This window comes from Rhea americana, unplaced genomic scaffold, assembly GCF_003343005.1.
Source record: "Rhea americana isolate MKP2758 unplaced genomic scaffold, rheAme1 scaffold_128, whole genome shotgun sequence".
NCBI lineage: Eukaryota > Metazoa > Chordata > Aves > Rheiformes > Rheidae > Rhea > Rhea americana.
Genome location: NW_028185350.1, coordinates 2,172,971 through 2,200,588, shown reverse-complemented (window position 1 = coordinate 2,200,588; position 27,618 = coordinate 2,172,971). Strand labels below are relative to the sequence as shown.

Genomic DNA, 27,618 nt, shown 5'->3' with positions numbered 1-27,618 from the left:
CCCCGCCCCGCCGCGGCCCGGGTCCCCGCGGCGGCCGGCGGCACCGGGCCCTGCGCCGTCTGCCACCGCAGCCGTTCGCGCGGTTATTTCACCTTCCTGCCAAACTGCTGCCGCAGCTGTGCAGCGGAGGGTAACGTCCCCTCCCCTCTCTGTCAGCTGTTTTCCGCGGGTCGGCGGCGCGGGGAGCCCCGGGATGCGCTGGGAGGCTGCGGCTGGGCGAGCGCTGCGGTGCTGGAAGGGGCGCGGAGCGCGCTGCGCCGTGGCGGGAACCCGAGCCAGGGCCCGCTGGGCGCGCCCGGCTTGCTGACTGCCGGCCGGGACAGCGTGAAACCTCCAGCGCGCCGCTCTGCTCCTCTGAGGACGCCGCTCCGCTGTGGGTGTTTTTCTACCCGATCAAGACAACGTCCGTGAGGYACGCTGTGCTGCTGTGGGAAGGCTGCTGCGGGGACAGACAGGCGGACCGCGCTCAGCACTGACTGCAGGAGGTTTTGCGAACAGCTGTGTTTAATTTGTCTTTTGGGGCAGACTGCCCTGGCACTCAGCGCCTGCCGGAGGGGCTGCGCAGGGAGTGGGGGTGGGAGGCCCTTCCCCAGCTCCCCRGAAGAGTTACACCACTGTAAAATGCAGCTGTTGCTCTCTTTATATTTAACGCAGCTTAGCACTCTTCAGTTCTTTGTCTCCAAACATGATTGTTTCATCTCCTCAGTTCTTTTTTGACCCCTCTGCGTGTGCGGGTTACGTCTGGCACTGACTGCAGCGTGCATCGGAGGTACGTGCTCCCTTCAYCCGTCTGCCGTTTGCCTAACAGGAACAGTGTGCTCAACTACACAGCAGCTGTCCAGACCCACTGCAAGCAACCGCACCTTCACCTTAGGGCCCACCCTCTCTGCTTTGCAATGATGTTACTCGTAGGAGCCACTGACCAGTAAGAAAAYGCAGGTTAAGGAGTGCTAACAGCTCATGAGACCGTGGCGAGTGGTCTGCAGGAGGTCCAAGCATCACCTTGCATTTACACTGCTTTCAGTTTAAAGTTTCYGTATAAAGTATGCTGACTCCTCTGTACATGGCGATGGCCCATCCATGCATGGTGCGCCACACTCCAGAGCCGTGGGGAGTCACTGGCTGGTAGATGGGACAGAGGCTGTGCACACAACTATCTCAACCTCTCCTGTTGATCACAGGCATCTCAGCTTTTTGGTGGCTGGGCCTCACTGTTGCTACTTCTCCTCCTCCCTCTTCTCCTCGTGACTGCTTTCTCTTCACCTCTGATTCTTGTCTTCCCTCACCACCATGTGGGAGCAGCACAGTCCAGCAGCAATCAGCTTCTGTATCTTGCTATGAGTTGCTGGGTCCCCATGAATTATGAGAGCGGAATAATATTACACCATGGACAATGAATCTTATGTGAGGGCTTACCAGTGCTGCCCACTAAATCACCACCCCACTCTCATGGGCTTATCCRTATGCATGGTCCTTGCATGTACTGGGGTATTGTTTTCTCCTGTCAGCTCAACTGGGAGCCCTTACAGCTGTTCATGCGGGAGATGTGGGAAGCAAGGGATTAGCTGCAGACATGCCACGAGGGCCTGGCAGAGCTCGTGCACTCGCTGTTTTTTTGGAACCCTGGTGTTTTGCTCCAGCCTTTAAGTGCATCTATGATTTCTGCCTCCTTCCATGCTCTGCAATCTGATGGTAGCTAGGGCATAAAACTGCCCCCCTTCCACTTCAGCCAGCACCAGCCTCCACACACCAAAAGAAGACTATAAGGCATGTTTTCTGCTCCTGCCCCTTAGTATACCTGTCTCAACATTGCTTTCTTATTGCTGGACCAGGACAGAACAGAGGGAAACTGGTTCACATACTTCCACCAACACTTCCATATTCCCTGGGTCACAAATGAGGTTCCTGTTTAACCTCCCTAGTGAGAAAATCAGAGGTGTGACATGCCACTGAAATCATTGATGATGATGATGACTCTTGTCTTCTAAGCTGCCATATCTCTGAGATGGGACATGCAGAAACGGGTTGCAGGCTTAGCCGTTACTAAGCGTTCCTGACATTATTCCCACAGTAATTCATTCCTTAACTGAACAGTTGTGTAGATTGCCGTAAATTAATAATGCCCATGAATAATGACTGTAAGCATTTTCAGTACGAAGGAGAGAAGAATTAGATAAAAATCACCATGCCTCTGAGACTGCTAATACGATCTTTGAGAAGACACTTAATCACTTTTGCCTTTATCTATTAGCTTTTCATCAGCCAAATGAAGATGATGCTAGGTTGGCCAAGTATTGAAAAATCTTTTARTATACAGAATTGTAAAATATTTTGTTCTGGTAAATTCAGGACTCTGCTTGTGTTCCCTGCCCACATTTCCATAGAATAAATATTCACTTTAAGCAARCATTATATTTAAACATCACAGAAAACAAATATGAGGTTACTTTAGCATTAGTAATCACACTAACAACATGAAAGTTCTAAGACTGTGCTTGTCTGCTCAGGAAAAAGAAATGGTATCATGGGAATGGCATGGTGAATCACAGCTAGACAGCACAGCTTGAATTGCAARTGGCAGGCTGCAGGGTCAAAGGAGCAGCAGAAAATGAACTGAATAATTTTGAGTAAGAAATTCAGTGGAAAACCCCCCACGCAGTTCATTTGTAGACTTCTTGCAAACCATAAAACAAGAAAAAAATGAATTGATTAAATGCTTTATCAGGTATCATGACTGTGCTACAGCACCTAATAGGGCAACGTGAGGTTTTAAAAGATGTTTGTAAAACACCTGTAGAATATGAAGAGCCATATGATCCTCGTGTCACTCATCATGTCAATACTCACTAGCAAAGGTGAGCTCCTTCTCCCCTTACTCACATCTGCTACTCTTCAACAAACATGAATTAGGTCTGGCCCAACTATTAAAATTCAAACAGGACATCCCATTCAGAAAACAATTTTAAGAGAATTTAGTTGTTGGCTCATAAGATGAGCAAACTTTGTCAAAGTTGTAACTTACAGTACTGTACAGGCTGAGGGGTCAATGGAAGTGACATCTTTACCACTGAGTCACTCTTCTCTCTTAGAGACACCTTCTCTGTTCATCAGCTGACTCATTTTTAAAGATAATAGGGGAAAAACACAATGGATCTGAGGTCAAGAGAGAACTAGGATAAGGATATATATGTCTTTAATTAAAGATGGTGAACACTGGCCTTACAAATTGGCAGCCACAAAAAGTCAAAGCTAAACCCTTGTGCTAGTGCCCAGGAAGGTATGGTGTTCACCAGCCACCTATGCTCAGCCCAGAATCTCAGTATCACTGTTTGGGTTATCTCCTGGAATTGGTTAAAATGAGAAAACAATCAAATCTCCAGTGAACACTGGTTGAGATGTGTGTACAAGAGGCTGCCCTGGCTCCCCATTACCATGGCTCTGCTGGCATCCCTTAATTTCTGTAGGATTTGCCCTTCTCTTACCCSTAAGTATGTGAAGAAAAAGAGGTGCAATGGCCAAAAGTCTCAGATTGTGCAGTTTAAAGTCCTTATGAATCTTCTGGTATCCAACAAAGTTCTTTTTCCTTAATATAACACAAGATTAATTAGCCAAAGAGAAGAGCCGCCCTAGAGTAGACCATACACACCACAAACCGCAATATAAAGGACACACAAGCAAGTGCTTCTGCATACATGTAACTTCTCTGCCATGGAGACAAATGAATTGGATGGCAGGAGTAGAAAAAATTACCTTAGAGTTCAGGACAGGATAAATTAACATTTCAGAGACCTCCTGACTGGATTTCCTATTACAGCCTTCCTYTCTACCCTGGGCTCCCAAGTTTGTTCCTGCACATATTGGTTGAGCGACCTGTCTCCTACCCCCTTGAGGTCACTTCTGAATTTAGCCCATTGTGCCAGGCTGCCAGGGAGTGATGTAGAGGAAGTTGGGCAGCCTTCTTAAATGCTCGCTCACATTTCAGGAATGCATGCCACTGCCGTGCATGCAGAACATGCCGTTGTGCTTGGGAAACAGAAAACTGCAAGTGCACAAAAATTCACTCATGGAGCATTGCATCCCTTCCTGGTTCCCTTACTTTAACCCAGCACTGCACACCTTCAGCAACTGGCTAACTAAACAAGAGGTTGGAGATGGGGGKATAGCAAGAGGAAGCCAACTTTCARGTGGCTTTTCAGCTGAAGATGCTGCATATGAAAGACTGAGGGCGTAGTCCAGAAGAGCTGAGTTAGGCAGCAGCAATACAAATGATGCTGCACAGACCTTCCTTGTGCCTTTGGCTTTGCCTGGAGGGATCTCTCCTAAAGGCAGTGTAGGCTTCAGGTCCATTCAGCTTCCTCTAGGTTATCTCATTATCAGGAGTGAAGGTCTGGTGATATGGACCCTTCCCTCCATGCACCAACATATTCCACAAAGGCAAACGAACTGCTGTCAGGCAACCAGGACATGGCTTACCATCAGCTTGGCTCCAGATCAAACCATTGACTTTCTTTGTATTTAATTCTTACTGCTYTGGGGAATCCAGTCCTTCAAATATATCCTTTTGTGTGTGAAAATAGAGAGGCACACAAAATAAAGACTAACTGGGAAGATGACCCAGTCTTACCCCTGCTCATGCAAATCAGGACCAAAATCCATCTCAAGTTACTGGTTACAAGAAAACAGAGTCYGGATCCAGGTAAGGAAATGAGCCTAGGCTACATTATGACAGAGAAATGCCTGCACACTGTCTCAGCACATGTATCTGGGCTCATTCTGAGAGTGACAGGCTCTGTGGCAGCAATTAAATATAACCTGTCTCTGGGCTGAGAGGTAGACACCTGCCAGCCCAGGAGAGGTGAACACAGTCCACACCATGAGCACAGACAGCCTCCAGAGGTGCATGTCCAGAGACACAGGTGCAAAATAACACAGTTTTGAGGCCTCAAGCCACACAGGGTTCATGGATTGTGACTGCAACCACATAAATTGCAGAACCAGTGCCGATCTTCAAGTCACAATCTGTGAATTCCTGGGTGTGTTTGCAGGGAAACAACCGAAGAATTTAACTTCGTATTTTCCTCATGTCTTTTTTGCCGTACAATCTGCTGAAACATATACTGCATGGTGTTTCAACGTTTGGCTGACCTCCTTCATATGGCAGCGAAGAAACTCCTCTTATATTTAGAAGCCCTGTTCTAGGGTTACATATCAAGATACATGCACACTGCTGTTTTGCAGAATGCAGCTGTCCTGTAAGAAGCGAAAGACGCTAATCTGGTCCAGGAGCTGAGGCCAGCAATTTCAAGTTTCCATCTGTCTCTGCCTATAATACATGTAGGAAGGAAGAGAGCTGGACATTAGTTGGTGTCTTCAGCATGCAGGCAGACTGAAAAAAAAAAAAGGGGGGCAAAAAAAACCTGAAGCAGCTTTGTGAAAGGATGACTCTGTTCTCCTGCCCAGGACACAGATGTTAAGGTGGAAGATTTTTACTGTGATTTCCTTTATCTGTTATTTTTGAAATAGTATCATTTTGAGTATACACCTGATAGCTCATTCTTCTTTCATCAGCCTTAGAAGATGCAATGCATAATAGCAATGGGCCAAATCCAATCCACCCAGTCCTGGATGAATGATGATGAATGGCAGGTAATTTAATTTGCACTGCCTGTCAAAGATGTTGAAATTTGTTTGTATTGCTCCCAAAATATAAAGCAGGCACTTATTTCTCCATCAGACAACTGCATCCTGCCTTCCACATCTATTGCTGTCACCAGTGGTCTGGCTGATTTGGGCAGTCAGATGTCGTTCAGCTTCCCTATGTTTGATACTTCTCTCACAGCTACAACAGAGTGGTTTGGTTGTCCACGAAGCATATATATTTCTAGCTCCAGCTGAGTGGAGCTCAAAAAGGACCTGTGTTTGACTGCATTTCTCAAACACGATGATTGAAAATTTATGCAAATGTAAATAAATGAAGAGAACTTATACCAGTACATTAGCAAGGGAAAAATAAGATTAGCTATGACATAGAAGCCCTAAAGGACATTAGAGGAATTGCTGCATTTTCCTCTCTCTGTCACATTAAGTGGTTTAATATAAAGCCTTTATTTTTATACCGATCAATAGCACTGTAAGCTGTAAGCTAGCAACATTTATCTGAAGCACTGAAGAAACAATGGCTCAATTCTCGTTTATATTAAGGGCTAGACTTCAAAGATATCTAAGGTGCAAGTTAGATTTCCAGTATGGCTTTCAAAAGCATCTGAACAAGTCAGGTGTCTAGCTCCTATTGACCTAGATCCTTGTTAGACACTTTCAGAAATAATTCAAGTTGCCTATCTCTATCTTCTAACGCTCCAGCAGCTTTGGAAATCCTTCTCCCCTCTCACCCTACTAGCTTTGGCACTAGAAGAGTGCCAAAAGAAGAGACCTAAACAGTTTACAGTGTTGGAGTTTAGTATTTTGCAGAAGGCTGAAACTTTTTGTACACTGATGTACAGGCGTTACTATTGCAATGCAAAGTAGTGGAAATCTGGCCGCTGTTACCTGGTCAGGGATCCTCTTTAGCTACTTCATACCACTACTTTCCCCACTTGTGGTGGGAAAGCCCCAATGAGCCCACTGAGGGGCCACTCTAAAACCCTCTCAACACTCTTCTAGATGCTGTTTTGAAAATCAAGCCAAGAGCCTACCTTGCTGACATTCATTTATTATGAGTGTTAACTGATCTCTGACAACTTCTGAATGAATTAACTATGGCTGTCCACCAATTTTCCACTGGAAAAATCAAGCATAACCCAATGAAGCCAATGGAATTATGTGCATTGGTGAGAATGAAGCTGAATCTGAGCTAAATATTTTGAACTAGATAGCTTCCATCTCTGCTTTGCCACAGTTCAGCTTGTTGCTGTTTGGGGAATGAATTCTGTTCCCGCTAGCTGCAATATAAACTGAAGCAACTCCAGTTGACTCAGTTAGACTTTGAATACCTATATATATAGTAGCGTGACGGAACAGAGCTTGGCATTTAACAGGCAATTGTTATATTAATCTTTTACAATCTTATTTTATAATGAAATGATGCAGCTTCATATATGATTGAAAGAATATATAAGACCCTCTCTTCACAGATTCTTTGCATAGTATCATACAGGCCAGAAATCCTTTATTTTTGCTTTGATTCACTCTACCCTGAAATCGCCTAATGGATTTGTAGAAGGGAAATTATTCATTAAAATAGGAGAGCCAAGAAAACTTAGGAAAGACAGTTCCCATATACCAGAATGGACATGAATTAAAAGTAATTTTATTCCATTTCTCAATGACAGTTCTATTATATCTGACAACATGGCAAGCTACTAAAAGTCCCACAAGACATATTAACCATTGAAATAGTATTCAAAAACCAAAGAAGAGTATACAGAACAGCCAGTTCCTGGGATTATCAAAATCAGTGGCAAGATTCCCATGTGGACACATTCTAGCACTGTAAATGGTGAAGAAATCAACTGATTTCAGTTATACAAGTGAAGATTTATACTGAAGTAATTAAGGATAGATTATGCATTGCTGACTTCAATGAAAAACAGAATTTGGCAGAAAGAAAAATGAAAAAGCACATTAGAYGTGTAATCTCAAGGCACAGAAAATACATGCTGCTTCCATACATATGCTGTGACAAATACAGGTTTCTGAGAGATTTTTATTTTTGATTTTATCTTTGATAATATGTAGTTGTACTCTTTTCAAGCTTGTTTCTTTTTTCACTTGCACCTGCAATTCTCCACGAATTTCTGGATAGTCAGTCCTGATTCATGCCAGTGCAAGGAGAGTAAGTGTAAACTGACATAACTTGCTTGAACACGTAGTAACAATTAAAGCAATTGGAGCAACAACCATTGAATATGTAGCCATCCGTGTTAATCCTTACTAGAACTTACTTCTTTGAACATGGAATATTTGGGTGATGGAATAAATATGTTATTTCAAAAGGTTTTCAGCTAATAAAAACCAGCTGTCCCATGCTGTATTTTCGTAAGGTATCAAGAAATTGCATTAATTTAGAGACCATCAATTCTGTAATTTAAGGCTGTTCACTGAGTAGTAACGCAAGATCAGCAAGAGCCAATGTAACATCAGTAAGGGTAGAAGAATGTGTCCATGTCTAACTGCATTGATAAATAGACTATTCATAGCAAGATGAGAGGGTGAATCAAACAAAAAGACACTGACAAAGCAGAATATAATGAAAATATATGACTTGCTAGAGGAGCAATAACAAAGGGATGGAGAAGCACATCTACTTAAAAAGATCTTTTATCAGATGAAAAAAATAGAGAAAATTCTTACATGTACGGATCGAAGAATTTTAAAGAGAAAAATATGATCAGTACAACTTTAATGCAGGACTGAAGTTAAGTCAAGGTAGTTCAACAATGAAAGACAACAAAATAAAAAGGTATCATTAAGAAAAATATGAATGCTATGGAACAAGCGCGTCTCTTAATAATCAAATGATTGAAATCAGTCACTGCGTGGTGAAAAAAACAATGTGAAAGACTGAAAAGCTGAGGGTGACAAAGCAGCCGCTGAGTCAGAGTACACCCACAGCATTATAAAATYACATAGCAAGATAAAATCACGAACCTGTGGTTATGACTACTTTATGTTGAGGCTATTTTAAAGGAATATAAGAATCCTTAATGGCCTGACCAAAGCCCACTGGAGGCAACAGAAGTTCTCCTACTAGCTTCTGTTAGCAGGTTGTGCATCAGATCCTACACTGTGCACTATAAACAGTCTAGATAAGTTGGCTYTGTCTAGCTAGGCTCAGCCAGGGAACATCATGGATCCAGCATATATTCCACGTAAATTAGAAAGAAAAGGGAGTAATTAGGGCAWGATTTCTTTGTACATTAGGGTAAAAGAGAAAATTCTGCTTTATACTGAGATTCCCTATAAATAAATAATTTTGAATACCTGATCACACCACACTGATTAACTAACTGAATTATTAGTTGATCCACCAGCAACATGCCTCTGCAGAGAGACTTGTAGGGTCAAATCTAAGAGTCTGGAATGAAGAACTTCCTTTTCTTCTTACTTTTCCCCTCCTGAGATTTACATGATGATATCCTTCAAGTGCAGTCCTGGTCTTCAGATAGCATGCTGCAAGGACACAAAAATATGTATTCTTAAAAGAGGAAAAGACAGAGTTTGCCTGTGAGTTTAAATTATTCATCCTACAGATCTAATGGATACATTATGTAGTGGCATTTGGTCTCTTAACAAACATCCCTCTGGATTAGTGGTTCAATACAGTTTTGAATCAAAGCACTGAGTTTCTAATGGCACCAGTCATCTGTCAATCTAAACTGAATTTTTAAACTGGGTTACCTGAATCAATGCAAGTTAGGATCTTTCATTGCCAGGAAGTGGGCTCTTATATGCCAAAGCTTCATGAGGGCAACAACAACACTGATTCCTTRAAGTGGTACATAAAACAGGCAAGAACAATACTTTCAGCAGTAGACAACTTGGCAAATACAACAGCAATACATGCCTGAGTCTTTAAAGGAACYGGGTAACTTGGATTTTTTGTGCCTGTGTTAGGGGCAGGAAGATCTGAGAAGTTCCCTCAAATTCCTGCGTTAACGGTAAGTCTCAGACATTACCCATTTTTACAGATCTCACTGGCTTCCCTCTGGCTSCTGGGCTCTCTGCTGCTATCTCCTTTCACATGCTCCACCCAACTCCCAATTCTTCTCCATTAAGCAGCTACACTTGGCAGCTTCTTAAAGGGGGATCCAGGACATGCAGTACTAAACAGTAAATATATCCTCGCAGAGAGCATGAACTCCTTTGCTGATTGCCTGTTGGACGTCACTCAGGACTCCAAAAGGGGGGCAGAATATACTGTGGGGGYACTTCCTCCACACACACATGAAACAACTGGACCAGATTTTTTTATGTGGTTTGCTAAGGAAATGAGGCTGAAGCAATCACATTGCCTCAKTGCATCTATGTGTACCTGTCTATCCACTACTCAACTTTTGAGCTCACAGGTCACATCTGATAGATAGCTAGAGGACCTTAAGCTACTATGTTTTACAAATGCAGTGAAAAGAGATAGTGGATCAAAGAGAGAATCAGTTTGTGTTCTTACTGATAGAAAAGCAGCAGTGTGAGCTCACTGGTTACCTGGACACTAAGAATTAATGTGGGTAAAAGACAACAGGAATGCCCTGACATCAGACTTTGCACTAGTTAACTAACTACTGGTTACTAGCAGGTCAATCCCTGCAGCCAAAGGCAGGCAGACTTCCTTGGCTCTTTCTTTATTATGGAATGGTACAGAGAGCAGGATCCATAGTATAAAGATTGGGAGGCTGGCTATGTAATTCCTGTAAATTTGCAGGCCCTCAGCTTATTCTGTCTGTGAAACAGAGACACTCACTCAGTGATATGGTTGCAAATCACTTTAAGATCCTCAGGAAAGGGATGTCAAAGAAAAAAAAATAAGCTTAAAAATAAGCTTGTATACCTTCTCCCCCCTAAAGAATTATGTAAAAGAAAATGAATGCATACACTTGTTCCCAGCACATAGTCTAAATGCTTATTCCTTTTCCTTCCGGTAGGGATTATCAATGATAATGAAGCAGTATCAGCMGGTACTTTCTCCAGAGCCTGGCTGTCTCTCTGTTTTCCTTCAGAGCCATGCTGACAGGTGGTAGTATTGCTGTGACTGCCTTGGGGTGAAGTTCTAGCTCAAGTGAGATTAAAGAAGCGGTCAGAAGTTCAGACTCCTCTACACAAGCATTAAAATATCATAATGGTATGGATAAAAATCCAAAGTTGCTGAATATGACTATCCTTTTCATGCATGCACTTACCAGTGGATATATCTTCCCTGCCTGTAGCATTGGGGTTCAAGGTAAACAAAGATGATGATCTTCTGATCTGAATGAAGAGAATCTTGGGCCCTGGTCCATTGGCAGGAGTTGTTTGCATTCCTTTTCTTCAATACTTTGGCTACCCTTCCTCATAACAATACTGTCTCTATTTCAGCCTGTGCTGTGCAGAAGAGCATGTTTCCTTACTTCACTCTTACTGGTTCTCCACATTTCTATTTGGCTCATTCCCACTTGCCTAGGTGGCAGAGAACCACTGGAGAGCTGCACAAAAGTCATGGGCTTTAGCTGATATGCTTTTTTGCTCAGTCAGAAAGCAAAACTCTCATGAACTCTCATTCTGCTCCCAACAACACTGTCAGCTTCACCTAGACACTAGAGACAACCTCAGCAGTGTAAGAAGCTGCATATTGCTTCAAACTACTAACAGGCTATGCTGCAAATCCGGCAAGGGGTAGGAGCATGTGATTCCTATAGTAGCATGAAGTAGAATATGACACAGTGTGATCCAGTTAAGAACAGGGTTTGAGACCCCTGGGTCTCCTTCACTTAACTAAGGAGGTCCCAGCTCAGGATTTTGTTTCCCTGAATCCTGCTGGTGGGATTGAAATGACATCCAGAGACACCAAGCAACTTGTGCTGTCAGAAAAGTCTAGAATTTGGAAACTGCTCCGAAAATTTGGACACTGCTCTGAGAACAGAGACCTTGAACTACTGAACTCTCACTCAGAGATGAAATTATTAGCTTTCACTGATCAAAGGCCTTACCAGGAGACAAGAAGGCTGACTCCAAATCCATTCAAGTCAATGAAAGGCTTCTAACAGGACTTATAAAAGAGCACAAGAGCAGCTGTACTGGGTCATTGTAAACAGCTCTCTCTTCAGTATCTTGCTTCTGACAGTGACATGTTGCAGATGCCTACAGGGAATGTGTAAGAAAGGCTGAGCACAGAGTGATATTTCTGCCTTTGCTACCTTCTATCTCTGGCAATCTGCAGCTTAGAAACTTTCTGAGCCTGCAATTATATCTGCAACTTTACATTTAGGCTTTCTTTTGTGAATTCCTCTGGTTGCTGTTTCAAATTATGTATATTTTTGGTACCCACAGCAGCCTACAGGTGTCAGTTCCAGAGCTGCATTCTATATCATGTGGAAAAGTACCTCATTCTGCTTGTTTAAAGCTACTTTCCTCTGCTGTCCTTGATCTCATTCATAAGAGACAGCAAATAAATGCTCTTTATTCACCTCTTGGGGCCTTTAACTACCAAATTCCTAAGTCTCTCCTTACCAAGGCAAAGAGATCTTGTCTATTTTATCTTTCCCTATATGAAAGTTTATTTATACTCTGTTGCCTTTCCCTATTTTTTCTCTACCACATCTTTTTTGAGCCAGGGCACCAGAACTGCAGGCAAAATTCAGGATGTGGCTCGCAGCTGAGTGTAGCCTGTCATTAGATACCCTGCCATTAACTCTCTAACCAGCCCTATTACAGCAGGTAAGGCCACCAACCCAGGCTGATGCACAGAGTGCTCTGCACCATTTCAGTCTGTAGTGATGTCTCCTTAAGAAAGACAAATACAGCTCTTTCCTCATGGCAGGTCTTGACAGACAACATGCCTATGAGCACATATGCAGGGCTAAGACTCAGTGGTGACATAAATACTGGTTTAAGTTACATCTGAACAAGCAGTGCAAATGTAATTCAGGGCAATGGACTGGCAAGGTAGGAATGCAGGACAAGCTGACAGGAGAGGGTAAAAGYTACAGAATGGAGTAGGGAGAAGTTGGACCTCAAGTGTAATGGGGGATAGCTGTGATTTAGCACACACTGTAGCTTAACACAGAGTGATTCCTCAACATAAGGAACACACCAAAGTTTACATTGATCAAGACAGGCAAGTTTTATCACCGGGCTGTTAATTCTGGTGATGCAAGTGACAGCTTCCCCTCAGCTACATGCAGGGTCATGACTGAAAAATGTAGTGATTCCCAAGTGTTGGGTGGTCCATGCTCCTGGAGATATATAATATATATACATATGTATGTATGTGTATATATATATATATATATGTCTCCTAATGCATGTTCTCCAAAGATAACGTGCAGGTCTTATAGATAAATGATGCTCTCCAAGGCAGCAGGACAAGCCCAGAGTTGGCTCAGCACCAGGTAGATCTTAAATGAAAAGATCTTCAAGGCTGTCTCTTTGATGCAGGTGTAGRTGCCCATCACTGTTTTTCCTATACTATCGTTGCTCTGTAATTGAATAGACATACTAAGGTGTGCAAAGAAGCTTGGGGGTCAAAGGACAGGAACTTTCTGAAAAGTSAAAGGCCCTTTCTCTTCCTGAGTCCATCAGTCCTTGCTGATCTATTTTCAGCTAGGTGAAAAACAACCTTTCAGCTGTTCCTATGGTCTCTGGATTGTTATCAGATGCACACCCATCATCTCATCCACCAGATCCTGGGCACAGAGAACTGAATTCAAGACTTCGTGGGCAGTCTAATCCTAGTCACTCTCCTTATCAGGCAATGTGTCTCACAGACAATGACAAGTTAGTGTAAYGATGAGTTACGGGCACCAAACATTACTGTGTCATGTTCCTTCCTGTTCACTTTACAGTTCATAAGCATCAGAACAGTCCAAGGGAACTACAACAATACGTATGTCTAATCCTGTTTTTCTAGCAGTGTATACAATAATTATTGGGGTATAATTACTGTGAGTGTTTGCTCGAGGCAGGAATTTCTTGCACTTCCTCAGTCTGTAGCTTTTACCATTTCTTCATACCTTCAACAGCTCTAACTAGTGTGTTTTCTCCTGACTGAGAGGCCTGTGGGATACCATGGGAACCCTCCTCAGCTCTGCTTAAAACACAGGACTGAAGTCGCTTTCCTAAGCAGGATAGAATATATACTGGATTTGGATACTGAAAAGCAAAAAGAGGAAATGTGAGAGCAAATAGGTAACTTTGGCTGAAATTTTTAAGGGGCACATGGGATTTGGTACCCAAATGCTACAAATACTACWGAAATTCAACAAGTTAGGCAATGATCTCAAACCGATCTTCTAGAAATGTCATTCATAGAGAAGAAATTACTTGTCAGTGAATGCTGAAGGAACCTGGGTCTAGACTTAGAAAAGTACTTGCATAACTAATTCTCAGTGGTTTCAGTAAAAGATATTCAAGAGTGGCAAATAGAAGTAGATAACAGGGTCTTCAGCAGTTAATGTGGCAGTTTGCACAGAAGGGGGCCCAGAAACTCTGCTGAAGACAGCCTGGGACTGCCTGAGACTATGCAACACTGGTGGTGATGAACCACAGGGCACTGTTCCCAGAACTGCTGAAGCAACTGCCTGGCACAGCAAATGCCTTGACCCAGTTGAAGTTTYAGAGGGAGGATGCAGTTGTCTGGCTTGTGGCTGTAGGGAGTGCCTGCTGCCTCTCCTTGGGCTCGGGGTGATGGTGGTCTCACCTGTGGGAGCTGTGCTCTGGCTGAGGAGCTAAGTCTCCAGGAGAAAGGGCTTCCAAAGAAGGTGAGTAGGCTGCAGATCATCAGGGAGGACAAATGGGAGACTAACAGGGTCTTCACAGAGACCCTRTGGAGGGAAGAGCCCAAGCCTCATGATGCAAAGGATGAACAACTAGAACAGGTGTAACCAACAGGTGAGGAGGAACTAGTCCTGCTGAGGAAGGCCTCATAGCCCACTGAGCCTGCATCAACTTTCTGCACCAAGAARAAAAGGTGTGTGACAGTTGATGGAAGTTCCCTCCTACCAGCCTGACCTGGAGGTTTGCCTTCTAGGAGCTCAGCCTTGGGATGCTGKGGAAAAACTGCTGAGAATCATCTGGCCTTCAGACTCATTGCCCTTTGCTGTTCATCCATGTTGCTACGAATGACAATGCTGGGGACATCCTGAGTGCATTGAGAATGACTACAGGGTGTGAAGGCTGAGCAGGCTCAAGTGATGTTCTCCTCAATCTTGCTGGCAACAGGAAAGGCTCAGTTAGGAGTGGGTGCTTCCTGCAGGTGTGTGGCTGATTATCATATTCTTCTATTAAGGCTATTTTGTAYCATCTGACTAACACTGAAGTATATGTATTTGTTAGTACATAAGTAATTTTACGCTCGCTTCACATTATCAGAGACTCCAAAGTGGCTCTTGGTAAATAATCATGACCAAGGTGTACAGATGGATGTAYGAGACAACTTTGTGGAGAATGCAATGTCACCCATGTGCACACCAGTGACATGTCAAACTCAAAGAAAATTTAGCATAAGATAAAAATGCCCAAGAGTATGGCAACAAGGCAGACTCGGATTTATGGAAGCACTAAGGTAACCACAGAGGCCAGTTGGGTGCTGATATTCACCCATTTTCATGTCAGGAGAGTAAAGAAGATTGTTGTTTCCATCACACACTTTCTTAGAAATAAAATAAAATAAAAAAAGAACACAAAGAGCTCTTTGGAAGGTGACAGGTGAGAGGGGAAAGGGAAGTAGCAAAAGAGCCTGGAAAAGGTGAATCTACTAAACCTGCCACTTGAGTCCTGATAGAACTGAAGGAATCATTTGGCCAACAGACATCTATGGAAATGCTACTCTGAGTAAAGAAATTAATATCCTAGTGTGCCAAGGATTTCCAAGCTGCCTAATGCAGCTTTTTCTTATGAATAAATATTACCAAAAAAAAAAAAAGGCAAAACTTAAGAAGAAATGCAATAAAGCCCAATTATACTGATTTGTTGCTGCTTACTTCCTCCAGGGTAGGAGAGAGAGAGGTGCTTACAAATACTAGATAGATGTAAAGAGCTAAATACTTCTAATTTCTGGTAGCAGGCACATGGGAGAATTCACACTTTCAGCAAGCAGGGTCCCATGGTAGTRCAACTGAAATGTTGACTGCAATTACATGTAGCTGTGGACTGGTTAATGCAAATGCTTTTGGCCAGTGGTTTCAGCCATTCCTCATGCTGTCYTTCTCTTCCTCTACTTAGAAAAAAAAGAATTGAGTTGCTATACTTGTCTGAGAAATGATGAGTAAGGTGGTAGAAGTGATCAGGGAATTTACTGCTGCTGTCAATTACAAAACTTGGCACATCCAGCCTGAAGTGACTTGCTCTTAAATCTACAAACACAAGCTGAATCAAAATGAGATTCATGCTTGCAAAGGGTAYGGGAAACTAGTGAATGATACAGTCAGCTTCTGGCTCTGTGACACCATCCTCTAATATCCTAGAGAAATGAACTCCAGTTCCATTAACTTCTGCACAGTTCAATACGGTATACTTTAATTTTTTGTCTGAAAACGTTGTGTATGCTTAACCAGCTACRCCATTCCACTCCTCAGAGATGTTTGCATTTCACTGGTGGATGAGGTGATCTCTATTTATAGTTTATATATAAGTTTGGGCAGCCTTTGGAAGGCTTAGGGAAGATGGTGCTCCAACCAAAACAGCTAATAATAAATGGATTCAAATGAGGGATTTTAATGGGGAGTGCACACTACTAATGACAAAAGAACTTACTGTTGCACAACTCTAAGAAAGGCATTAATGTCCCCACTCTTTCTGTCCTCTTTTCCTAATAGATTTCTAATCTACCTACGTAACCACTTTGTATACAGAGACTCATTTCTCTAGCTTCTTCGTTACAGTTCTAGATATATCAGGCAGGTCAGCTATACAGCACTGAATGTGAACAACTCTCATCCACAGCAAGCCAAGTCAAAATTACATTTGTAGTCAGTTTTTATATAGTCATGACTACCTTAATATCAAATAGTAAAATAGTATTTGCCTGTCTTCTCCTCCTCGGCAAGGAAAAAAAAAAAAGAGAGAGACATTGGACAGATGATAACACTGAAAATTTGCACTTATGGACACTACTACCTGAAATCTAAGAATCTGAGAATCTGCACTTGGTCTTGCAGATGGAGAAATTGAAGGACTGAAAAATAAGCAACTTGCCTAAAGTAAACATCTAGGGGAGCTGCATGAGTTTCTGGAACTGCTGCTAATACTCAGTCCTTCGCACTTAACTACAGAAAATGGCAGTGTCTTAATTATGAAATAGGAAATAAAATTTTCTCTTCAGGTAAACGTGAGTGCATTCTTAAATTATAACAWTACTAGATGGTTATGATAGTCTTTCGTTTCTTATTCTGAAGCCCTCATACAAGRAAGAACTTCTTTTACTGGGACCGACTGCATTTTGCTTACCGTTGTGAAATGAACTACGCAATAGATTCCAATGATGACAAGGCCAATGATAATTGATGCGACAGCAACCCAGAGCGCGTTGCGACCCAGTCTTTTTGACCCTTCTATATCTCCTTGATTATAACTGTTTAAAGCCTGCAGAAGAGAAACAGAGAGTTTGTGACTATTGTTAACACAAATCAGTACACAAAGCAATGTAACCGACTTGACTAATACCAAGTTTATATAAAGTGGTACTGCAGAAAGGACGTCAGAAAATGGTGATTTGTTTAGTAACAATACATTTGCACTGTGTACAGTTCAAAGTAATGAGGGAGTTGTTCTTCTGTTTCACTCATTTTCAGTACCGCTCATTGCAACTATAGGTCTTCATCCTCAGTGGCGAGGAAGGGGTAGTGAGGCGGGAACAGGGGTAAGGAACTCGTATAAGCAGTATGCTTGTACACATCAGCAGAAGGGCTGTCAAACCAACTCCAATCCACTCTCTTGCACAAGTCAGTGATTTGTATCTCTGGAAATAGTATTGCTGTAGTGTATGTGAATTGTAGTTTACACAGTTCACAGAAGTTGGCCACTTCACTAGATGAAATCAGCTCTGACCCTCTATGCGGCCATAGCACGAAGAGGAAGATAAACAGGCTRCATTTTACAGAAAGCCTCGGGAAAAGTCCTTAAAGAAAGGTTACTAATTTCCTGTTTTTCCAGTGGTTTACTTTTTAAAACCAAGTTTGAAGAATTAATAGGTAGTAYGCTAGTGATGGAAAAAGCAAAATARACAAATCTAGACTAGCAGTGTTGTCCCGCTGTATTTTTGGRACATGGTTATTATTATACACATTCAGAGGTGTGCATCAAACATACAGATACTACCTCAACAGTCTGAGTTATGTCTATCGGTCCATGATTTAGCAGATGCTTTATATTCATTAAATGTAGAGATTATAAGGTGTGATAGGACCACTCTGATCTTCTAGTCTTGTGTGAGACAGACTGTAGGATTTTCTGAATTAATTTTTGTTTCAGAGTATAATTTTAAAATAATATATTCAGTGAATTACACAGAAATATTGCAGCATATGAGTCTAATGCAGTTTTAGCAACTCCTTTCAAGAATAATATGCTATCAAAGAACTTTAAAAGGGAGATTAATGCTAATAATTATTCTGGAAGATTTGGAGAGTTTGAGTTCATAAACCATAATTTTGGGTCCAGATTTCTTTATCAGATTGCACTATTGAACTATCCCAGCATATTTCCTGGATGGATCAGGTTATTCATGACCTGTTTTTTAGGATTTTGTAAGTATTCCAGAAGCAGGGGAAGGGGGAAACTTGATCAAATGAACTATGGACTAAATAATACAGGTTGTCTTTAAAAAATGACTGCATGAGGTACCACCATATGCTATTACTAAAGTGCTTTGGTCATGAATCATTTTTAAAGCAAAGATAGAACAACAGTTAATTCAAATACCTGAGACTGTGGGGAGCAGGAAAGGAATGAACACAGGTGATAATTACACAATGTTAAAGCTGCAAGTCCTATTTGGGTCATTTTTTTCCACTAGAAGCCAAATTCTGTCCCTTCTGTGCTGATAAAAGTACCTTTATTTTCACACATACTTTAYAGCTTTTAAATTTAGTCTGAGGCTATTCAGACAAATGGTTTTAAAGCAGTTAGACAAAACAAAAAGAAAAAAAAGCCATTCTGCAGAGAGGAAATTACTTCTAACACTTTGCCATCATTTATTTCCATAACAGCTTGGCTGAGAACATTTGGGCTCATTTGAAAGATCTTGATGCGAACAAGGGCAAAGGACTAAAGGTATTCAAAGATTTGATTCTCAGGAAAATTAGGCACTTTGAAGCACAAGGGATCTTGCAAGGGTCTTAAAAGTGTTGCCAATGAAATTCACTGCAGGAACACAAACAGGTGCCTGGCTTGGTTACAAGACAGCTTCAGAGTCATGCATCTCTCCCATATCAAGCACAGCAAGCTCGCACAACAGTAACTTTTGCTGCTATATGGAAATGTAACCATCTCAAGCTTATGAAACACTAGTGTTGCGACTAATGAAATACCCAGGTTACTACCATGTAACCAGGAATCTTGCAGTTTGATCCAAAGTTGAGTGGAGGACTTGAAAGGAGATTCATTGGCTTCTATGGGCTTTTGGTTAGGCCACGAACACCACCACAGTAAGATATCGAACATTCCTGAGGTTTTCCTCAAAATGACACAGGAAATGACATTTAGGTTACATGGCAGCTATTAAATAATTTCAAAAAATCTATGCTTTTTCTTTTTTTTTCTTTTTTTTCAAATTTAGCCTTACTGCTGAATTGCATATTCTCCTAATGCTACTTAACTTCCAACAACTTTTCTATCCTGTATCTAGTAGATGCACTCTCTGCCCAAATGTGCTTAGCCATAGGTATATAGCATGGCAGGCCTGGAAAACAGAAGCATCTCATTAGACAGCTTTGCTCTTCTTGCCAAGCAAAGCACTCTAGTTGTTAAAGCATACTTAGACATCAGAGGATACCAAACATTGCTATAGAGCCTTTTTTTTTCCCCTCAAGCGGAAAAACAATTAGGGACATTATCTGTGTTCTGTCAATTAGTGAACACACAGAAATCAATGGGCTAGATGAATCCTCAGTGTTAGCACTGCAGTAAGATCACTCGTGCCAAGGCAGTCCCAAAGCAATGAAGCCTAAATTCCCACAATTGCATCTCAAGGCTACTTGCTCTCTGGTGTCTAAGAAAGGCTGCACTGCAGACGCACTCCTGCTCTTAAAGGCAGCACTGATACATTTCTTCTCTTCCTGGCAGCCTACTTTCCTAGACATTTCGCTATCATATTTCTCTGGAGAATATCTTGGATACCTCTGCTTTACTGTCAAATTTTGTTGAGGTTGGCCAGTACAGTAAAAGACATACTGGAGAAAGAGGGAAGAGATGGAAATGAGAGTCAGAGACACAAACATAGGGTGAGATAGGATGACTGCCCAAGCCTTRTTTCCTTAGGGTGTCAGGCTAAAAAGCAAAATCTGATCATCTGAGCAGAMAGACAGCAGCTGTGCTGAGGCACAGTCACCCCAGTTCTCCACTGACAGGTGTTATCGTCACAAGGCAGGGCCAGCAAAGCTCCTCTCGTGTAAGTTATTCCACCATTTTTTTCCAACAGTCTTTTCTGCAGGAGAAAAGCTTTCTTAGGTATTCCCAAAATACATTCAGAAAGGTTAATAAAAAGGGGTATCAGGAAGAACATGGCTTGGCATAGTCTTGGGGAGGCTGACTTCTCCTCCTGCCTCTGTCAGTAACTGTGAATGTAGTGATTTGGCTACCGGGAGAAAAATGGAAAAGCATTGCTGATACCAAAGCCCTGACTTTATTCCTTTCACCCATCAGGGGACCAGCTTTCCATGACATCTGGAGTGTGGTTCTGCAAACACTTTATACTCGGATCCCCATCCATGTGGTCTCTGATGGAAATGGAGTTGTAAGCAAGACATGGATGGCAGCATCAGCTTGCAGTTCTGTAGCACTTTGCTAATGTATTTAGGAAGCCTGGAGAAAGTCTATGTAATTCCTGCAGATAGTGCATAAATAATTTACCCTGTACACTTTAATAAATAATGCCTTTTTAATCAAAATCCACAATGAGGAGGATGAAATTAACATTATGGATAAAGAAGAGGATCTAGGAGAGACAGCAAGGAGACAGAAACTTCTTTATGAAGAGGCTTATATTAAAGAGTATAATTTAGACAGTATTCAAGAAAAAAAAGGAAGATTTGGGAAAGCYGGTTGGGGTCTAATGTAAAGCTCTTTTAAGTTGATTTACTTCTATCTACTTCACCAGGTCCTTGGATCAGGCCTTCTAAAGCCTTAAATGTTACATCTGTGTTTATTTTTAAGGGCTAGCCAACACATACAGGAAACAGCATCTGCAAGTAACATTTGGACTACCTAACTTTTACAACAAATTTYAGTCATTTCCAGAATAATACCATATGATAATTTCTTAGACTTCTGCCACCTTGCTCACTAGGACTTCATAAACTAAAGCCACCCTTCTGCAGCTGCTTATTTACTTTTGCGACCACACTGACTTCACCAGGTTTGCACACAGCTATCTATAAAAGACGGTCTCGGTTCAGCAGTGAAACAACCTAACTTCATACCAAAAGAAATTTGCTGAATTAGCTACAAACCATTAATTCCCTTTAATGTGCATTTTCTGTTCCACATCCCTGGAACATCAAAGTTATTGCAAAAGCAAAAAGAACACTGYATTATTGCAGAAATCCTCCTCTACATCCCTTATAAATCTGGGCAGTCTAAACTGAGGTTATCTGATCAACAATTTCTGTTTTCTATGAGCCAGGCTGCAACAAACCTTATTTGGCTTTGCCTGCAAAGAGGCTCTCTCCAATTCAGACCAAAGGAAGAATGAGACATGCTAGCTAAATATGACTCCTCACTGCGTACAACAGATGAGGAAGGATGGAAAAGACAGCCTCAGGCAGCAACTCAGGACCAGGCACGATCTCAGCTTTTTGCCAAATGAAATAGGCAGATGAKGAGCAAGACACAATGAGCGGGGAGTTTGCTCTGCATGCTGTACACTAGACTTCTGCACCTCCAAGGATGGATTGAAAATGTTGTTGCAGAAAGCTTATGAGTTTGCAAAGATGAGGGCCACACAAGCATGTTTAAGAACACCTGCTGAGCCTTGTATTACTGAAGTAGTATGACAAACTGTCCCATATGGTGCTAGATGTGAAGGTACCTACAACCTACTTCAAGATACCTACAACCTACTTCAAGAAAATGTATTTCAAAATAAACTTTCTAACTGAAGACAAGTACCTCTGCACAGGAACACTTGGTCCTTGTGCTAATATGACCTGACCAAAGCCTTGGTCAGGATCTGAGCAAAAAGATCAGCTCTCAGGAACTAATTCCATCCTTTGTTGTCCAATGACTTTTAACACTCCCTTGCTCTTTGTCATTGCTTGAGTACACAAATGTATAGTCAAGGCATCTGAATCCAGGGGCAACAAATGGAGTCAAAGAACTTACCATTATCAGAACCCAGATTTTTATAGCTGAACTGCATGTTTGAACCATACAAAAGATCAAACAGAAATGCATCAGTAAAAAGAACCAGTTACAAGCAAAGAATTAGGGAAAAATAGCTTTTGAGAGACTGTTTTTAAGTTGCTGCAAATCTAGTGCCACATGGATTTAGACAAGCAATCTGCCTCCCAGATCTTTGAAATAAGAGAATTGAAGACACTATATTGAGAAAGGCCTGTAAGGTTCATTAAACTACTAGACCTAAGTTCTGGTAATTAAAAATACCTACTTGATTCATTTTTTAGTGTTGTCCCATAGGCTCCCTCTAGCTTCCTGATTCCATAAATCAGATGTAGCCAGCCCTCGAATACAGTAGTGTTTGTGTTCACAGTAGGGGAAAGAGGCACCCCTCCAGACAAGGAGCCAAAGAGCTCAGCATCATGCTGCCTAGCTGCAGTCTTGCATCAGAGGAGTCTCTGCCACGTGAGCTTCCTGACCTGGCACCTATGCTCCATCCTSCTGCCCTGATGCGTGTGGTCTCCTATGTGGTGGGAAGGAATGGGAAAAGGCTGAGCTAGGTACTTTTTGGAGTAGAACGATTGTACAGCAACATGATACAGCTGCTGAAAGCAACAGGAAGCAGGAGAACCTACGGCATCTGGCTGGAACTGCAGAAGAGTACTGCAGCGAACAGTAATCCCACAGTCAGGAGTCCTGGCCAAAGCCTTGGGTAAACAGATCTGCATTTACTGAAACTGTCGAGCAACCTTAACACCTGCGAGTGACCAAGAACTAGCTTGAAGAGGTAGCTCTTGTAACATCAGCGTATCAACTCGCTGATGCTGTTACCTTTCACTTCCACTGGTTATCCTTACTCCTCCGTTGTGATAAACGGTTTTCCTTTGCAAAGGAGGTAAGGAACAAGAAAAAGTGATCACTGCAATTGGGAGGACTTGCGAGAGCTCCATTCCAAAAATAAAGTCAAGGAGAGAAGATCTGGAACAGTAAGATTTGTGTCCCCAAAGGTGAGAAATAAGTGAGGAAACAAGTGCCAGAGTTGTAACTGGGGCAGCAGAAGAGATGGCATGGACTGAAGACAAATCTGTCATTTAATTTGGGGTGTGTTGGAGTCTACTTTTCGTGTGAATACTATTTTCATTATCAGAATTGAGAGCACCTAAGGACATGACACAGGCAAATAGGGTGCTGAACTGTGTCCCCTTTGAAGCTGACAGGACCTTTCCTTCCAGGCCCACGCTAGACACTGGAAATTTATAGAGAACTCCACTTCTATGGGTCTGTCTCTCCTCTAACACAAGATCTCAGCAACCTCTGCAGACTACATAGAGATCTTCTGTAAGAAAACAAAATAACCTGCTCTTGTATCTCAGTGTTAACTCATAGGGACTCTTAAGAAACAAGCTGGGACAGAGGGAAGAGGTAGATCCCAGCTGAAGTGGAGATAAATTGTACAGGTTGTAATGCAGAACCTAGAGCTGAGGTGAGTGGCAGTTACAAGCTGCAGCTCTAAAAGGCAGGGGAACAGGACTGCGGTAAAGAAGTTGGACGTTATTTTTATGGAAAAGGAAGGGTAAGAATGATGTTGAAATACAAGGCATTCACACATGGTTATTGGTTCGGTTTTTGTTTTCTCCCATTAAGGGAGTGGGCAGCTGAGACCCGCATAGACTGTTCAGCATTCAGGAAGCGCTCTTCCCACCATAGTTTCTATATATCCCATGGAGGCAGTTACTTAAGCCTGACTCCAAAAGCCTGCATGAACTTCAGCTAGGGCGGGGGTGATGATTTCTCCATATGGGGTGCAAACATCTTTAGAGGCCAAATTCTGTCCTTGGCAGTTAACTTATGTGCAGCTCCCATGCTTTGGTGAAAGTGTAGTCACAGTGAACACAAGCTCACCTCCCCCTGATCATCAGCTCTCATTACTTAATATAGCACCCTATGTGTCCACAGACAGAAATGATGCTGGGTACCAGCAGAACCAGATCTTCTTCAGTCAAGGAAGAGAACATACAGTACATGGTACAAAGCATACAGAGAATACACAGAGAGAGGGCACARTATATAGTATAATCAATAACAAAAGAAAAAGCGTATAGAAAGAATGACAGCTAAAATCTTTCTTTTCTATAAGAAAACGTTTGTGAAGATGGCTTTGAAATGACTCTTCTAATAATCTTTGAGCTTAAGCATGCATTCTGATATCAAGCTGTAATTTCTGATTAATCTTATTAGTTTTACAAGAGTGTGTTTTAGTATATTTTGCATAGAGGTAACTATCTCACTACCTAACTGTGAAAATAAACAGCTTTATYTTTTACTTACCTTTTCAGCCTGGCTCTCAGAGAAAAGGATGAAAATACACAACATGTTTTACACCCTTTTCAGTTCCTAAACAACAGAAATACATTGTAGTATTACTGATTACACTGATCATGGGTCCTGTTAGAGAAGTCTGGATCTGACTCTGCAACTCTTAGAGAAGAAAATTTTGTTTTAATACTCCTTATGAACTTAATGAGATTGCTTGCATTATTAAGGGCTAYTCAAGTGAGTGAGGGCTTGTAGGAGTAGGTTTGTTCTCTCAGCATACTCGGTGCTTAATTTTACAAGGGTTTTTGCCAATGATTTAAGATTATTATTGTTTTGTGTATTATTCCACCAAATAAAATTAGTATCAGGCAGAAAAGCCCGTTTGCTGCTAAAGACGACACTTCTATTGTAATTGATTAGCTAAAGCAAAGATCACATCCTTTGCAAATCAGATTTCTGCTCCCCAGCTGCCACTTGCACGCATAAACATGTCACGCTCAGTGTGCAAGTTACTCGATGTAACAAATCCCACTAATCGCAATAAACCTCYCTCCTTCTCTCGCATAACCGAGTATTGAAAACTTGCTGTGAATCACCTTTCCCCCCAGGTTTTACGCCTGGGACAGCCGAGCGGGGACCCCGACGGCTCCCGCGGATGCTCTCACGCTCGCTGCCTGCCCTAGCCCCGCGGCCACGCGCCGGGTCGAGCGCTGCCGGGGGCGGCTGGAGCCCCGCTCCGCGCGGCGGAGGCGGCGCTGCCCGCCGCGCCCGGAGCCGGAGCCGGAGCCGGAGCCGGAGCCGGAGCCGGAGCCGCGCCGGCAGCACGAGCCCCCGGCGCTGCCAGCCGGCGGGTCGCCTGCCTCGCCCCCAGGCCACCGCGGGGCCGCGGGTTCGCGGCCGGCCCCTGCCCGCCGGGGCGCGACTCACCATGACGGCGAAGACGAAGGAGACGATGTTGACGGGATAGGCGGGGCAGAAGCAGGCGAGGATGCTGAGGAGCAGGTAGTTCTTGGGGCGCGGGTGCGGCGGCCCGTCGGGCAGCTCATCCTCGATGTTGGTCTCGGGGCTGCTCTCCAGAGCCCTCTTGACGTCGGCGCCGGCGGCGAGCGCGGACATGGGGCTGCGCGGCGCGGCGGACGGGCGGCTCGGGAAGGGCAGCGCCGCGCACCGGGCAGGCGGGAGGGACCCGACGGCGGCGCCGCGCCAAGGGAGCCGCCCGGGGACGGGCGCTCGGCGGCGCGGGGGCGGGGGGCGGCTGCCGGCTAACCCGCGAGCAGCTTGGCGGCCGGAGCGAAAGCAGGCGAGGCGAGGCCCGCTCCGGTCTCAGGCTCTGATTGCCGGTGCAAGTGAAGCACCAGCAAACGGCACAGAGTCTGCAAAGGCTTCTCCTTCCCTCCGAGTCGGATTTCTCATCTCCTACTCACCCACCCCCCGCCCCGGCCATGGCTCACTAAACTTCGCAAAAACATTGAAGATTGGCTGAAAATATCCAACCTCAAAGATTTTGGCAGCTCAGGCCCAGGGTATTTTCTTTGAGTTTAGCAAATCACCCCTCACTGCATACTACATCTGTAAGGTGAAACCACTTGGGGCGGGGGCATGAAAGCGAGCTAGGAAACGTCACCATTTCCAAAACCTACGGTTATGAAAAAACAAGTAAATAAAGATCAGCTTCAGTCAGTCCTGTAACTGTCATGGTTTTGAAGCTGGTGAGAGGCAGGGTAACAGTCTGCATCCAGAGAGGAACAGGCTCTGATCCTGCCCTGCACTATGAAGGGGCAGAACTTTGCTGAAGCTCCATGCAGCAGGTGTAAAGTGGAGAGATTTCACGGGAAATGCAGGCTGGAGTTAGAGTTTTGCACTGTGTCTGGCTCCTCTGGAGGGCACTTCATTAACTGAAGTTAAAACAAACAGTAAGGTGTGCTTACAGCTTTGTGAGTTTTGCAGTTGGTTTGAATGCAGCCAGGGTTTCCTGCTTCTGGGTGTCAGCCTTCTACAAGATATAATGCAGTCATCACAGTAAAGACATAAGAGATAGAGGTGCAGTATTTTTACTTTCATAGACATTAATCATCTCTCAGGCTGCGTTCCTGGCATATACCATGCAGAAAGAATCTGCCGATCTATCAAAACGTCAACAGAAATATTCTGTATCTTTAGGAAATAGTAAGAAATACCAAAGTTCATTTGCTTGCCAATTTACCCATTAGTGTTCAGGCACAGGCTTTTTGTAGCTGCAAAATCACTGATATGTTCTCAGGAGACTTCAAACATACAGTCACCAGACAGTCTCTGAAAACAGAGTTTACATTACAGTGCACAACTACTTTTAAAATTGGTTTCAGTAGAGATGGCAACCATGTACTTTCCCCCTGCAAGGACTCAGCATCTTCCAGGAATCTGTGAAAGCATTTTCTGAGAATGGCAGTCACAGTCACTGCAGATACAGTGCTGTCCGAATGAGGAAAACAAAAATTAACATTGTAATGAACCTGAATTTGTCTGCTTTTAGTTTACATAGTCTAGTTAGGTAAATAAGAACCTACTATCATGAGTGAGTGAATGAGAGCATCTCACTTGCACGGACAGTTTGAGCCATTAATGCTGACCATAAACACAACAAAAAGCTGCTGGTAAATCAGCTTACAGAAAAGGCAAAAGTATGTGTGGAGATTAGGCAGGGAGACTAGAAATCAGGGGATAAGGAAAGGATACAGATTCCTACTACATAATTTGAGACAATTAGTTTGGGTGCCTGCATGGGGGAACCTCCAAGAGGGTGATTCAGAGACTGGTGGAGTTACTAGCCACAGCATTCATCTGCACTAAATCTTTCTCTRGGGACATCATGAACTACAAGGGGAACGTGGGCTCTGTGCAACTGGACCATGTGAATCCCTTCCCAGATCTCTCAGAAATGCAGACCTGGAAGGAGAACTCCAAGTCGACTGTTCATTTCTAGGAACAGTAAAGTCTAATGGTGCAAATGAAGCTGCTAAGAGATGCTAATGGGTTGGAAAGGAAGCAGGAGGCAGAAAGTGAAAAAGTGTGTGGATCTAGTGA

The 27,618-nt window shown here is 43.1% G+C and overlaps 1 protein-coding gene and 1 long non-coding RNA gene across 3 annotated transcripts; one reads left to right on the top strand and one right to left on the bottom strand.

The window, feature by feature from the left end:
* Positions 1-6: 6 nt before the first annotated feature.
* Positions 7-17,075, top strand: LOC146600108 (uncharacterized). Of its 2 annotated transcripts, XR_014898366.1 has the most exons (4): positions 7-769; positions 5,569-5,646; positions 14,717-14,941; positions 16,845-17,075. It is a non-coding gene; the product is annotated as an uncharacterized LOC146600108 (long non-coding RNA). The 2 variants fall into 2 exon arrangements; XR_014898365.1 differs by lacking the exon at positions 16,845-17,075 and having other exon boundaries at positions 14,717-15,554.
* Positions 17,076-17,091: 16 nt separating this feature from the next.
* Positions 17,092-25,671, bottom strand: TMEM233 (transmembrane protein 233; the record flags this gene model as incomplete). Its single annotated transcript, XM_085326118.1, has 2 exons — positions 25,483-25,671; positions 17,092-17,268 (listed from the first exon to the last, which is right to left on the bottom strand). Coding segments are annotated over exons 1-2 (366 nt in total), but the record flags the coding sequence as incomplete, so codon positions are not given.
* Between the last annotated feature and the right edge of the window lie 1,947 nt (positions 25,672-27,618).